This window comes from Malaclemys terrapin, chromosome 9, assembly GCF_027887155.1.
Source record: "Malaclemys terrapin pileata isolate rMalTer1 chromosome 9, rMalTer1.hap1, whole genome shotgun sequence".
Taxonomy (NCBI): domain Eukaryota; kingdom Metazoa; phylum Chordata; order Testudines; family Emydidae; genus Malaclemys; species Malaclemys terrapin.
In genome coordinates this window covers 33,351,807-33,364,757 of record NC_071513.1, presented here as the reverse complement: position 1 = coordinate 33,364,757, position 12,951 = coordinate 33,351,807, and the positions used below count along the sequence as shown (strand labels likewise).

Here is a 12,951-nt window from a genome sequence, read left to right as displayed (position 1 = left end):
ATTTGGGCATAAGCTTTCGTGAGTAAAAACCTCACAGCATCCGAAGAAGTGAGGTTTTTACTCACAAAAGCTTATGCCCAAATAAATCTGTTAGTCTTTAAGGTGCCACCAGACTCCTTGTTGTTTTAGCCAGTGTCTTCACTATAAAGTGAAGTGGGTGGGTTCCAGCCTCAGCGAAAGCAGCACCTGGGCCCCAACCCCCACACCCAGTTAATCCAGTTTCAAAGCACAGTGACAGAATATACACCTGTATTCACACTGTCATAACTATAAAGGGAAGGGTAACAGCTGTCCTGTGTACAGTACTATAACATCCCTCCTGGCCAGAGACTCCAAAATCCTTTTACCTGTAAAGGGTTAAGAAGCTCAGGTAACCTGGCTGGCATCTGACCCAAAGGACCAATAAGGGGACAAGATACTTTCAAATCTTGGGGGGGGCAGGCAGGCAGGGGAAGGCTTGTGTTTGTGCTCTTTGTTTGGGAAGTTGTTCGCTCTTGGGACTGAGAGGGACCAGACATCAATCCAGGTTCTCCACATCTTTCTAAACAAGTCTCTCCTATTTCAAACTTGTAAGTAAATAGCCAGGCAAGGCGTGTTAGTTTCTCTTTGTTTTCTCAACTTGTAAATGTACCTTTTACTAGAGTGTTTATCTTTGTTTGCCATACTTTGAACCTGAGGCTAGAGGGAGGTCCTCTGAGCTCTTTAAGTTTGATTACCCTGTAAAGTTATTTTCCATACTGATTTTACAGAGATGATTTTTACCTTTTTTTTTCCAATTAAAAGCCTTCTTTTTAAGAACCTGATTGATTTTTCCTTGTTTTTAGATCCAAGGGGGTTGGATCTTGATCCATCAGGAGTTGGTGGGAGGAAGGAGGGGAATGGTTAATTTCTCCTTGTTTTAAGATCCAAGGGGTTTGGATCTGTATTCACCAGGGAATTGGTGAAGAGTTTCTCAAGGCTTCCCAGAGAAGGGAATCCATTTGGGAATGGTGGCAGGTGACCAGATCTAAGCTGGTAGTTAAGCTTAGAAGTCTTCATGCAGGCCCCCACATTTGTACCCTAAAGTTCAAAGTGGGGAAGCAGCCTTGACACACACCCTACATGCTGTAGTAATAATCTTTGTACAAAGTATGCCTTGTAAGGTATCATATGAAAACTCGTAATTTCCTGGTCAATATCATCCGGATAAAAAGTGTGGCAACACTGTATGTGAAGTTATAAGATTCCCCTGTATGGTGTTATTAACATGTGTTCCAAACCCCACAGCCCTGCCCAGACAGAAGTTGGCAAACAGGTCTGTCCTAAACAAAGGAACATTGCTCTGCTTAATTTGCATGTAAGCAGTAAACAGAGTCATCAAGCAGGAAAGGAAGACAAAGGAAGTCCAAACGTGAAAAAACTAGCAAGGAATATCCTTCCACATAGACTCTCTGTCTCCTAGTGCCCAGCTAAATATGTTTTTCAAGAGGGGGACTGAAACTATATAAAAGGAGGGAAAAACACCCTAGGAACCTCACCGTCCCTGCTCACAACATTCACTGCACCTGAAGAGACGAAGGAAGCAGTCAGTGGACTCTGGGGGAGGGGTTCTGACTACACAGTTTGGTCAGTAAGACTGCTGAAATCACATGGTGAGAAACTTTGCTTGAATCTGATGCAATTTGTTAAGTTAGGCTGTAGTAAGCATTTTATTTTTATTTTTATTGTAATCATTTCTGATTTTTATGCCTCATCACTTAAAATCTCTCTTTGTAATTAATAAACTTGTTTTATTGTTTTATCTAATCCAATGTGTTCAAGTTGAAGTGTCTGGGTAAATCCAATTGGGGCAAGAAGTTGTGTGCATATTATTCCCTTAAAGGAATAACAGATTTAATACAGTATAGCCGTACTGTCCAGGAGAGTGCTGGGACATATATTACTGGGGGAAAATCTGAGTACTGGAAGTTTGTTGGGGCCCCCTATGGTAATTTTTAAGGCTGGTAAGAGGTAAGGTGTGGCTGGCTGGCTGCAGCACACACACACAGATAGCTGGAAGCAACTTAGAAGCTGGAGGCTGTTTGTGAGCAGCAAGGCATTGTAAAGGGCACCCCAGGTTACATAGCAAGGGTGACACAGCTACTCATTAGTCTGGATTGTACCCTGGTATGTTACAAGCACCACTATCTTCTGGGCACATCTATACTGCCCCTAAAGTTCAGGTTAAGGGGGAGTGAATACCAGTGTGCACTGAAGTGCTGCACAATAACTCCCTCATGTAGATGCTGCAGGTGCAAACTTCAAGATCCCGAGTTTGACTACTTTAATGAGAACTTGGGACCTTTAAGTTTGCCCCCACAACATCCACATGAAGAAGTTACCATGCAGCTTTTCAGCATGCCCTGAAACACACATCCTATGCTGACAGTGTAATGACATGTCATCCGAATGCTGGGTTGCCTTTTTTCCAGGTCAGAAATCCTGGTCTGAAGAAACTGAGCTTAATATTCAGCATAACCAACCATATTTTAGCCTGGTTTATACAAAGTGCTGAAAAGGGATTTTCTGAGATTTTTTTGTTTTAACTGAAAGCGTAAGTAGAAATTATAGGTACTGTCTCTTTCAGATCACAGCAATGTTTAATATCTGAGGACTCACATTTAAGCAGCAATCACAGCTTGTTAACACTTCACAATAAATTTTGCTCTCTGGTTGCTCTGACTATATCACCCTCATCTTTGATTCCTTCCCTTGCTTCCTCTTTCTTTCCCCATCTTGTTTGAGCTCTACCTCCTAATTGTCATGGCGTTGCACAAGTCTCCGAATATATCTTAGATCTCTGACCTCATATTAAACACAACTGCCTTCTCTCTGAGCTTTTGCATCCTCCCCTCAAATGATCACTTTAAGTATGTCTACACTGCAACTGTGACTGCAGCTCAGGTAGCCGTTCCCATTCTAGCTTTAGTCTTGCTGCTAAAAACAGCAGTGACGGTGCAACAACACAGGCTTCAGAATGAGCCTTAGGTGCTAGGAGTGCTAGGGGTGATGCTGGAACCCCTTGTTTGAAATAGTTTCCATTATAAAAAGGATTTATAGTTTGGTTCAATAGCTCTCAGCACCCCCACTATAAAAACTTGTTCCAGCACCCCTCCCTTGAGCTGTACAAACCCACCCAAACCCATGGATATGTACTGGGATCCATGCCACTATATCTTCACTGCTACTTTTAGCTGCATTAGCTACATTAAAGCTAGCGTGAATATATTTACATGAGATGCTGTCACATCTCCCATTGCAGTGTAGACATACCCTTTGTCTCCTCCTCCTCCTCCTCTCAGCTTTGTGCAGCCTTTTATGCCTATGTTTGTAGCAGCTTCTTACTCTCCTCCACTAAATTCACTGACAAAGCCCAGCTCTTTTGCAAAACTTTCCTATACTACCCTCTGTAGAGTCTATGTTTGCACAAATTCTAGCATTTGCACTATTATTATAGATGTAAAATTAGACCGTAAGAACCTAAGGGCAGGGACATGGTCATTCTACTGGAATACTAACATCAATGGTTATAATATATTTAAGAGGGATCAAGTGGGTGAAAGGAGAGGGGACAAAATGGCATTACCTGTTTCTGAGTCACTGATAATTCAGAAGAAAATGTTCTGGAATGCTTACTGATCAATGTCCTAACAGATAAAACACAAGTTGGGGTATTAGTTGGATCTGCTACAGAACACCAAATCACACTATGGAACAGGATATCCTGATCCTTATGCACCTATCTGCAACATGTAGGGGAAAAAAACTGTGTGATCATGGGGGAACCTCAATTGAATTACATATGTTGGAGGTCTCATGCTGCCAGTACTAAACATCCTTTGAATTTCTAAACATTATAAATGACAATTTTGTAACACAGAAAGAATTGAAGCCAACATGGGGGAGATCTTTATTAGATCTTGTCCTGACAGATATAGAGGAACTGACCACAGAACTAAAAATTGATGATAGCTTAGGTACAAGAGACCATGACGTGATCACATTTATAATGTGCAAGCAAATAAATCTGGACTAGTAATATATGTAATCGGTGCTTTAATAGGGCCAGTTCCACAAAGCTGAAAACAACTGAGCCAAACCATCTGGGGAAGAAGAATTTAATAGGAAAAATGTGAATGATAATACGGTATCATTTAAGAACACCTTATTAGATGCTCAAAAAGACACAGTGAAGGAACAAGGCTGTGCTAACTAAAAAAAAAAAGATCTGGTTAAAGGGAAAGAGAAGGCAGCTATAAAAATCATTTAAAAATAATCTATAAAAATGGAAGACAGGGGAAGTTGATGTTATGAATATAAATCAGAAGTTATGAGTTGTAGAAAGTTTATAAGGGAAGCAAAGGGCTATAAGGAGAAACCTGTGGTCAGTAAAGTTAAGGCCTATAAGAAGGAGTGTTTTAAACATATTAGGAACAAAAATAATCCTGCCAATGGTATTGGTTTATTATTAGATGGAAATGGTAGAATTATCAATAATAATAATTAATAATGCAGAAAAGGCAGATGTGTTCAATAAAGATTTCTGTTCTGCATCTGGGAAAAAAACAGACGATATACCATAATCTCATATATGGTGATGATGATTATATTCTTTTTATTCCACGAGTATCTCTGAAGGATGTTAAAGAGAAGCTATTGAAGTTGGACATTTTAAAGTCAACAGTCCAGATAACTGAGGAGCTCACTGGACAGTTAATGTTGATTTTCAGTAAGTCTTGGACACTGGGGAAATTCCAGTAGACAAATAAAACGAATGTTATGCCAATTATTTGAAAGGATAAATGAGATGACCCGGATAACTATAGGCCTTTCAGCCTGACAACAAACCCGGGCAAGATAATGGAGCAGCTGATACAGGACTCAATTAATAAAAAAATTTAAAAGGGTAATATAATTTATGCAAATCAACATGGGTTTGTGGAAAATAGATCCTGTGAAACTAACCAGATATATTTTTTATGAGATTACAAGCTTCACTGATAAAAGAGGTAGTGTTGATATAATATACTTATCAAATACCTTAGAGAAGTCTTTGTTACTGTATGACATTTTGATAAAAAACTAGAATGATATAAAATTAACATGGCATACATTAAATGAATTAAAAATTGGCCGACTGATAGGTCTCAAAATGTAACTGTAAATGGGAAATTGTCATTGACCAGGTATGTTTCCAGTAGGGTCCCACAGGGATCAGTTCTTGGCCCCACACTATTTAACATTTGTATCGTTGACTTGGAAGAAAATATAAAATCATCACTGATAAAGTTTGCACAAAAATTGGGGGAGTGACAAAGAAGAGGACAGGTCACTGATACAGAGCAACCTGGATTGTTTAGTAAACTAGGCACAAGCAAATAATATGCATTTTAATACAGTTAAATGTAAATATATTAATCTATGAACAAAGAACACAGGCCATACTTACAGGATGTGGGACTCTGAAAAAAGATTTGTGGGGAGGGAGATAATCAGCTGCATATGAGCTCCCTCTGTGATGCTGTGGCCAAAAGAGCTAATGCAATCCTGGGATGCATAAACAGGGCAATCTTGAGTCGAAGTAGAGAGGCTATTTTACCTGGTGTCCACAACTCAAGAATGAAGTTGTTAAATTGGAGAGAATTCAGAGAAGAGTCATGAGAACAATTAAAGGATTAGAAAACATGCCTTATAGCGATAGACTCAATGGGCTCAATCTATGTAGCTTCACAAAGAGAAGTTTAAGAGGTGACTTGATTAAAGTCTAAGCATCTACATGGGGAACAAATATTTCATAATGGGCTCTTCAATCTAGCAGAGAAAGGTAGAACATGATTCAATGGCTCGAAGCTGAAGCTAGACAATTCAGACTGTAAATAAGGTGTACTTTTTTTAACAGTGATAGTAATTAACCAAAGGCCATGGCAGATTCTCCATCACTAACAATTTGTAAAACAAAATGGGATGTTTCTTCTAAAAGATCTGATCTAGGAATTATTTTGGAAAAACTCTATGGCCTGTGTTATACAGGAGGTCAGCTAGATGATTACAACGGTCCCTTCTGGCCTTGAAATCTGTAAATCTATGAAAGTGCTGTGTCTATGACTAAATGATAATAGCAAATTCCTTTGGATACCAGCAGCAAATGACTTGCATAACTGCATATTTTCTTCGAACGTTCTTAGAAAAAAAGAGAACCTAACTTATTATGTGCTGCTAAAGTGATATAATCTAAAATAGTGCAACCTATTGAAAACCCATCTGAAGCAATTAGTAATGTATTCTTGCAGTGCCTGATCAATTGCAATTGCTACTGCACTTACAGGATAGGCGAAAATTTTTTACAACCTGCAAACAGTCTCTTAGGCAGGATAACAGTGTGTGAGATTTATTTAAGTCTATCTAGATGCCATTTGTTCTGCTAGATTCTGGTCCTTTATGCAAATGTAAAAACATAGTCTTTTTCTGAAACTCAGCCAGCACTTCTCCCATCTGTCCTCCCTACAGCCTTCTCTAAGCAAGCACCACAGGAAGTAACACACAGAATAGATGGAACTGCCTGCCTGTTAGAGTTCAGACACTTCAAACACTGTACAGTTGAAGCAGAGTCAGTTATAAAGTTTGAATGTGTTTTACAATGAATCACTTAGCTACTTATTGGAAGTTCTTGCCTACTGAGGCACATCCTAGAAACCTAGAAAAAATGGACAGGAAAGGAGGGTTGGATGCTAGCCTCAGATGGTCAGTATAAGCTTTCTGAAAGGAAATCTCTATAAAATTTCTGTGCACAACACTAGACAAATTAAATCCTGCATTAGGAGAGTACAAGTAATGGCCTCAATCTTGCAACGAGTTCCATTGGAGCATATTCCTGTGCTTGTGTGGAGCTCACTGCAGGAACTGGGTCAAATATACTTACCTGGAAAAACTATTCCTATTTAACATTAGATAATTAGTTACCAAGGTGCTAACTACATAGATTTTTAATAATAGGCAATAGATTCAAATAATGATTTGTTTTGTTTTATCAAAAATGCACTGAACATGGTCTTATATTAAAATGACTTTGTAACTGATTAATAATGTATTTTGCAATATTCTAATGAATTAGAATGCAACAATTTTGACTATTTTTAACTCATCTGGAGAGGTGTAATGCTATCATTACTGTATATTAAAGGCAATCACATATATTGAATGCCTTTAACTGTATAAATATTGAGGAAAGCAGGTACTGCTGAAAAATCATCTGAAAGTCGTCATATTTCCAACCAGAATTAAGACTGCTTGAAAATCTGGCTATTAAGGACCTTAAGCAATTCAGATGAGTTCTGAGTGTGAGATTTATGTTGGTTCATAGATAAATATGTAGAAATAATCTTCTCCACGTATCACAAATAAACTCTGCCCTCAAGCAGGCAGCAAGTAAGGCTTAGCTAAAATTATTAAAAAGTGAAATGTCAGTAAAGGGCTAGAAGCAGATAATGCCCTGGAAGTATTGTACAGCTTGTGGATGTTGCAAATATGTTGTTGTGTTTAAATCTAGAACAACATATCCACTTTGTTGCAGTATATTTACTACACAGTCACTTTGTTGCTTCTGCAGGCTGAGTCCATTGCACACACCAGGGGCTCTCCATCTCCCCATACCCGCTACATGCTCCGCGTGTACCAAACTCCCAACCTTTCTATTTGAGGGATTCCCTGCAACTCTCCACCCACCTCAATTAAAAGCAGCCTCAAAGCTACTCTAACTTGTGTTCAGACTGCCCATACTCCGTAAGAGCTGTGATCAGCTGAGAACAACAAGAGAGTATAGCAAGAGCAACAATGTCCTGGCTGCAACCTGACCTCAGACCCTGGGACATCTTCTGTGTTAAATGCTGCATTCATGGTACAGAGGGAAGGGGTGTTATAGAACCACCCCAGCCCAGGGATCCCCCCTCCTGATGCCAGTGATATTCACCAGAATGTGGATGCATTCTGAGCCCTTTCCACTACTGGTGCAGTATAAAGGGGCCCAAGGGCAACAGAGAACATGTCCAATTATTCCCATTTCAGTAGGATTAAAATAAACATTTGCAGGTCTGATTTCACAGCCCTTATTCAGGCAAAAGTCTCACTAAAGTCAGTGTGAGCTGACATTGATTATGGAACTGCTAGACCAAGCCTACCTAAAATGTATTCTTTATACCATAAAAGGCATGTTGCTTTTTGCTCATGGTTCTGTTATCTCGATACTGATAGACTATTTTCTCCTCTTAAGAATAGTTCCATTATTTAACTAGGTTTAAAAGTTCAATTTACTAGGCATAATTCTGATCTCAATTTCTCAAACATAACAGGCGTCTCCACTGTTATAAAGAAGGTAGTATGGTGTAGTTGGGAGGAGAATTTGGTCCACTGAACACTATGCAGTAGAACTGCTCTTTTTTTAAAAAAAAAAACAGATACCACATTTGCTCCACATTGTTTCTTGGCTGGGACCAAGGAACAATGTGGGGTGTTCTGATGTGGATGCTCACATTGAAATTGTACTTTCATTACTCTTTTTAAAAAAACTGCAAGTTGTCCAGTAAGTTTGTTAGTTAATTCTCTTAAGAACTTTGCAATGCATAGTAACTGTACTGGCTGATTTCTACAGATACTAATATTCACATTGGTTTCCCTTTATTAACAAGGTTTTCATTCTTTCTGAATTCTTCAAAGCCTCTGTTTTATTTTTCTTGCTAAAGGCTAGGTTTTTATAACAAAGGCAATTCAGTAGCTCAGCCATTTTAGAGTCACCATTAATGTCATTCCCTCCTCATTTATTATTGGGTCTACTACTACTCCAGTATTTCTTTTTTTCCCCATGACACAGTTGTAAAAGCCCTTCTTGTTCCCCTTTAGCCAGCCTCAACTCATTCGGCTTCATTTTCTGCAGAAAAAATGTTAAGATGAATTAGATTTCCACCCAGCGCTGCGACACTGAGGATCATTTTAAATAAATCATTTTCCATTACCTATTTACTGTAAATCTACCTAAAACCAAAGTTAACAAATGAAGATCACAAATGAATCACAATAACACTTTCCTCCCCAAATATGCCAGACTTGTGATGACTTTTTTAAAGTCAAAAGATTACTCTATTAACACCTCCAATGCCATGTGCTTCTGCATGCCCAAGGCTACGCTTTGTGAAGCCTTCCCGTTATTTTTAATGAGCAGTTAGGACCTACACAGTGTACGTCCACAAGACCACAGAAGTGCCCCTTTGTTGCCTGTGCATCACAGATCCTAAGTGTGTGAGAAATTTAAAAGGAATGCTGCTGCTTTTTAACAGCTTTCCATAAAGACAAGTGATAATTTCCTCCCTTTGTCATTAGCTAGTATCCACTCCTCCACAAGTAATTCAGGCAGTAAGCTACTTTAAAAAAAACTAAAATTAAGCAGTATTTTATTTTTATTAAATTGCTGGCAAGTACCAGTCTCAGTGTTTGTTAGATATCTAGCCAGCCAAATGATGCAATAGCCTGCATCCATTATGCATTCTTGCAGGAGGCGGCCAGTAAATCAGGATGCTTGCTGTGGAGAGAGACTGTCTAGTGAACTGTGCAGAGATATGCCCAAATCCTTCAGGGAGAGGGAACATTTTCAGCCTCTCATATGCTATTCCAATAGGTTTTAGGATTTAACTAGTTTTTGTTTTGAACTCTCCAGTTAAGGACACCCATATACAGAGAAACCTTCACTTGAGAGCCACATAACTTTATGTCAAACAATTATCTGTCTGCAATTGTCTCCTTGCAGTGACCATAAATCTTCCTCATCTATTTCCACACACATTTTATTCTTTTATTCCCTATTCCACATCTGTCTGCATTTCAGCCCATCCCCTCTCATTGCCAGAGGAGAGAAAAGCTGGTATTTTCCAGTACTTTCTGATGTGTAATGTCAAATGCCCTGCTTGTTACAAGCAAATTGGCATTGTTAGGATGGCCTTTGAGAATAACTTAACTCCCCTCCTACCCCTCCCTCACAGGCCTACCTAATCATTAGAGAAACAATCTGATCAAGTCAGTTCAGTGGAGGGACTAGTCTTTCCTTCTTTGGAAGTATTCATCTCTATCAGTCCTTTTATGTCCATTTTGCAAGTCTATTTTGTTCTTTCAAATGCCTCACTGCCAGGGCTGCTGATCATATGCACTAAGCACATGTTAGAATATGGGCTGTTTACAAAATGTGTGTGTATATATGACCAAAAAAAAAAGAAAGAAAGAAAGAAAGAAAGAAAGAAAGAAAGAAAGAAAGAAAGAAAGAAATACCTTCCTTCTTGACAAATAAAATTGCTATGAATTGGAAACCTTTATAGTACACCTTCTGTTTACTGGGCCAGATCTTTAACTGATGTAAATCATTATAGCTCCATTGCCACCAGCCGAAGATCCAACCAATAATCTTGAAAGTTTTCTTGATGCATTTATGGGTCAAATTCTGATCTCAGATGCACAAAAGTAAATCTGGAGTAACTCCATTGACAGCAAATGAGTTATTCAAGCTTTACACTAATATAACAGAGAGTCAATGAATCTTCATTATGTCTTTTATAAAGGAAAAAAGTTCCCCTGGGCTGATTTTCCACTGCTCAAATCTAATTTGCAAGCAGTAAGAAAAATGTAGTCCATCGCAAGCTGTTATAAACATGCCTGTCATACTGTGATTGGTGAGCAAATGCCTTAGTGGTCTGAGAAGACTTTTGGCCAGTTGTATAAAAATCATATACAGGTTGGTGGACACTTAACACAGACATACATGCACATCACGTTATTTATCACGTAATACTGTGAACACATACATACATACACAGATCTTCACAAAGTGATAACATGATGTGCTTTAATGTAATCAAATAGGGGCATACACTTAACATTTTAGGGCAAATATGGTGCATCTCTAGGATGGCAATATAGGGTAATTCTGCATTTCAGTGATCTAGTGAAGACCAGCAAAGTTTGTGGACTGGTAGTGACATCAAAACACACAGTACTATGGAAGAATAAAAGACACCCACCTTAAGAAGTTCATAATGCTGAATGCCATTCACTCCAATGTCAGGATCGATGGCAGAAGGGACAGAATAGCGGGAATTAATGGCTGTGTTCTCAGGGATGGAGATGTTAATGACTGTTGAGGGAAAAAGGGGAGCATTGTCATTGATATCCTCTATCAGGAATCTGATCTTGACCAGTCTGAAGACTTCATCAGGCAAAACTGCTACCTCCACCTCATAAAAGCAGCGGTTCTCACTAAAAATGCCAGAGCACAACTTCTCCCGGTCTATGCGGTTGGCAGTAGTGAATATCTCACCAGTGTTTTCCTCCACCCGGACTAATGGCACATCCCCAGTCTTATACACAAGCTTGAACTGAAGAGGTGATGTGAGGGGCACATCTGGGTCCAGTGTCAAGTTCAGATCCTTGAGCAAATTGCCAATCAGGACATTTTCCGGCAGTTCTTCCCTCACAGTATAATTCTTCTCTTGGGCACCGGACTGAAATACAATGCAGGCTAATAAGACTGCCAAGAGGTAGGTTCCAGACAGCAAGTCCATCTCCAGAATGGCTAATGAGTTCTCCTGAAGAACACCAAGAGTAGCTGGAAAAGAGGAAAGAAAGGAAGAGATTATTAAAAAGCCCTAAAGCAGTACACCAGCCAAATGGTGGAAATGCAAAAGTCAAGTGATTTGAGAATTATTGCAAAACTAGGTCAATGAAATGTTATCTTTTACTGTGACCATTGTTACATAAAACGAGCAACAATAAAGCAGATAATCCCTTATATCTGCTTTTTTTTGTTCCCACTTCATAAATGTTGAGTTTAGAATGTGAAGAATGGATCCTCCAAAAATATAAGGGTCCCCATGAGAGTGTGTTCTTCCCACTCTCCGCTCCCAAAGACAAACCCTCCTTTCCAGACCTCCCTCAGCCACATTGGTACTCATCTTTCTCTCACTCCCAACTCCTTGATCTTGTTCCCTAGTGAGGAACCCAAGTCAATCTCAGCTCACCCCAGCAGGTGGTTTGCAAGCAGGCGTCAGCTGTCTGTCACCTGCTGGGGTGGGCTAATTCACTTCTGCATATGGGCCTGCAGACCACAGAGCTGGGATACAAACTGTACTGCTCTTAATCCACCTCTGAATTTCGCACAACTAAAACTACATGACAGCTCTAAGCATTAAAATGTTCTATCGTCCAATATAGCAAAGAAAACTAATCAAAATGATGTCTGAAGAACTTCAGCCAACAACTGATGGAAAGTCCAACTACTAGCACAACACATAGCAATCAGTCCACTTCAGAACCAAGGAAGGACTTGATCCAAAAAGTATTGAAGACAATGAAAACACTGCCACTCATTTCAGGAGTCTTTGGATCAGGCCCAAAAAGAGCAATAATCAAATCACACCAATGGTCCGTGTGCTTACCTGGGTGCTTCTCTTTATTGAACATTGCTTCAAATGTTTAAAGCTCTTATTATGACACAAATCTAGGACCAGTTGTCATGAACTAAACTACTACAGACCAGCAAGATGAGTTCCTAATGGGTTCAGTCCCACAAATGCTGAGAACCTTGTCAGATAATGTCCATTCTGGACACTTGCCATTGACTTCAATGGGAGTTGTGATTTTTTTTTCTTTGGTAGGTTAAGCAATGTTTTTTAGGGGTTCATCTCACCTGTGATAAGTGGCTACTTTTACTATGCTGGAAAATCAGCAACAGGACATTTTTCATTGTATTAAAATAATTCTAAATCAGGTCAATTTTGAGTCTAAACAACCAGCCAATGTTCCTTTCTCTTTAAATACTCTGACATTCAGTGAAACCTAGTTCATGGCATCAATACTAGAACAGGATATGTATGTGTTTCAGGGAGAAGGGAAAGAACATTT

The 12,951-nt window shown here is 39.2% G+C and overlaps 1 protein-coding gene across 4 annotated transcripts in view; it reads right to left on the bottom strand.

Annotated features, from left to right (window-relative positions):
• The window catches only part of PCDH11X (protocadherin 11 X-linked), a 1,037,556-nt gene that overhangs the window by 926,092 nt on the left and 98,513 nt on the right, over window positions 1-12,951 (bottom strand). For all 4 annotated transcript variants that reach the window (XR_008446158.1, XM_054039435.1, XM_054039436.1 and 1 more), the window contains exon 2: window positions 11,073-11,656. Coding sequence is in view for 3 of the 4 variants with exons in the window: in XM_054039435.1 (XP_053895410.1) it covers window positions 11,073-11,612 (540 nt within the window). In the remaining variant the exon portion in view is untranslated. The remainder of the gene's footprint in view (window positions 1-11,072; window positions 11,657-12,951) is intronic.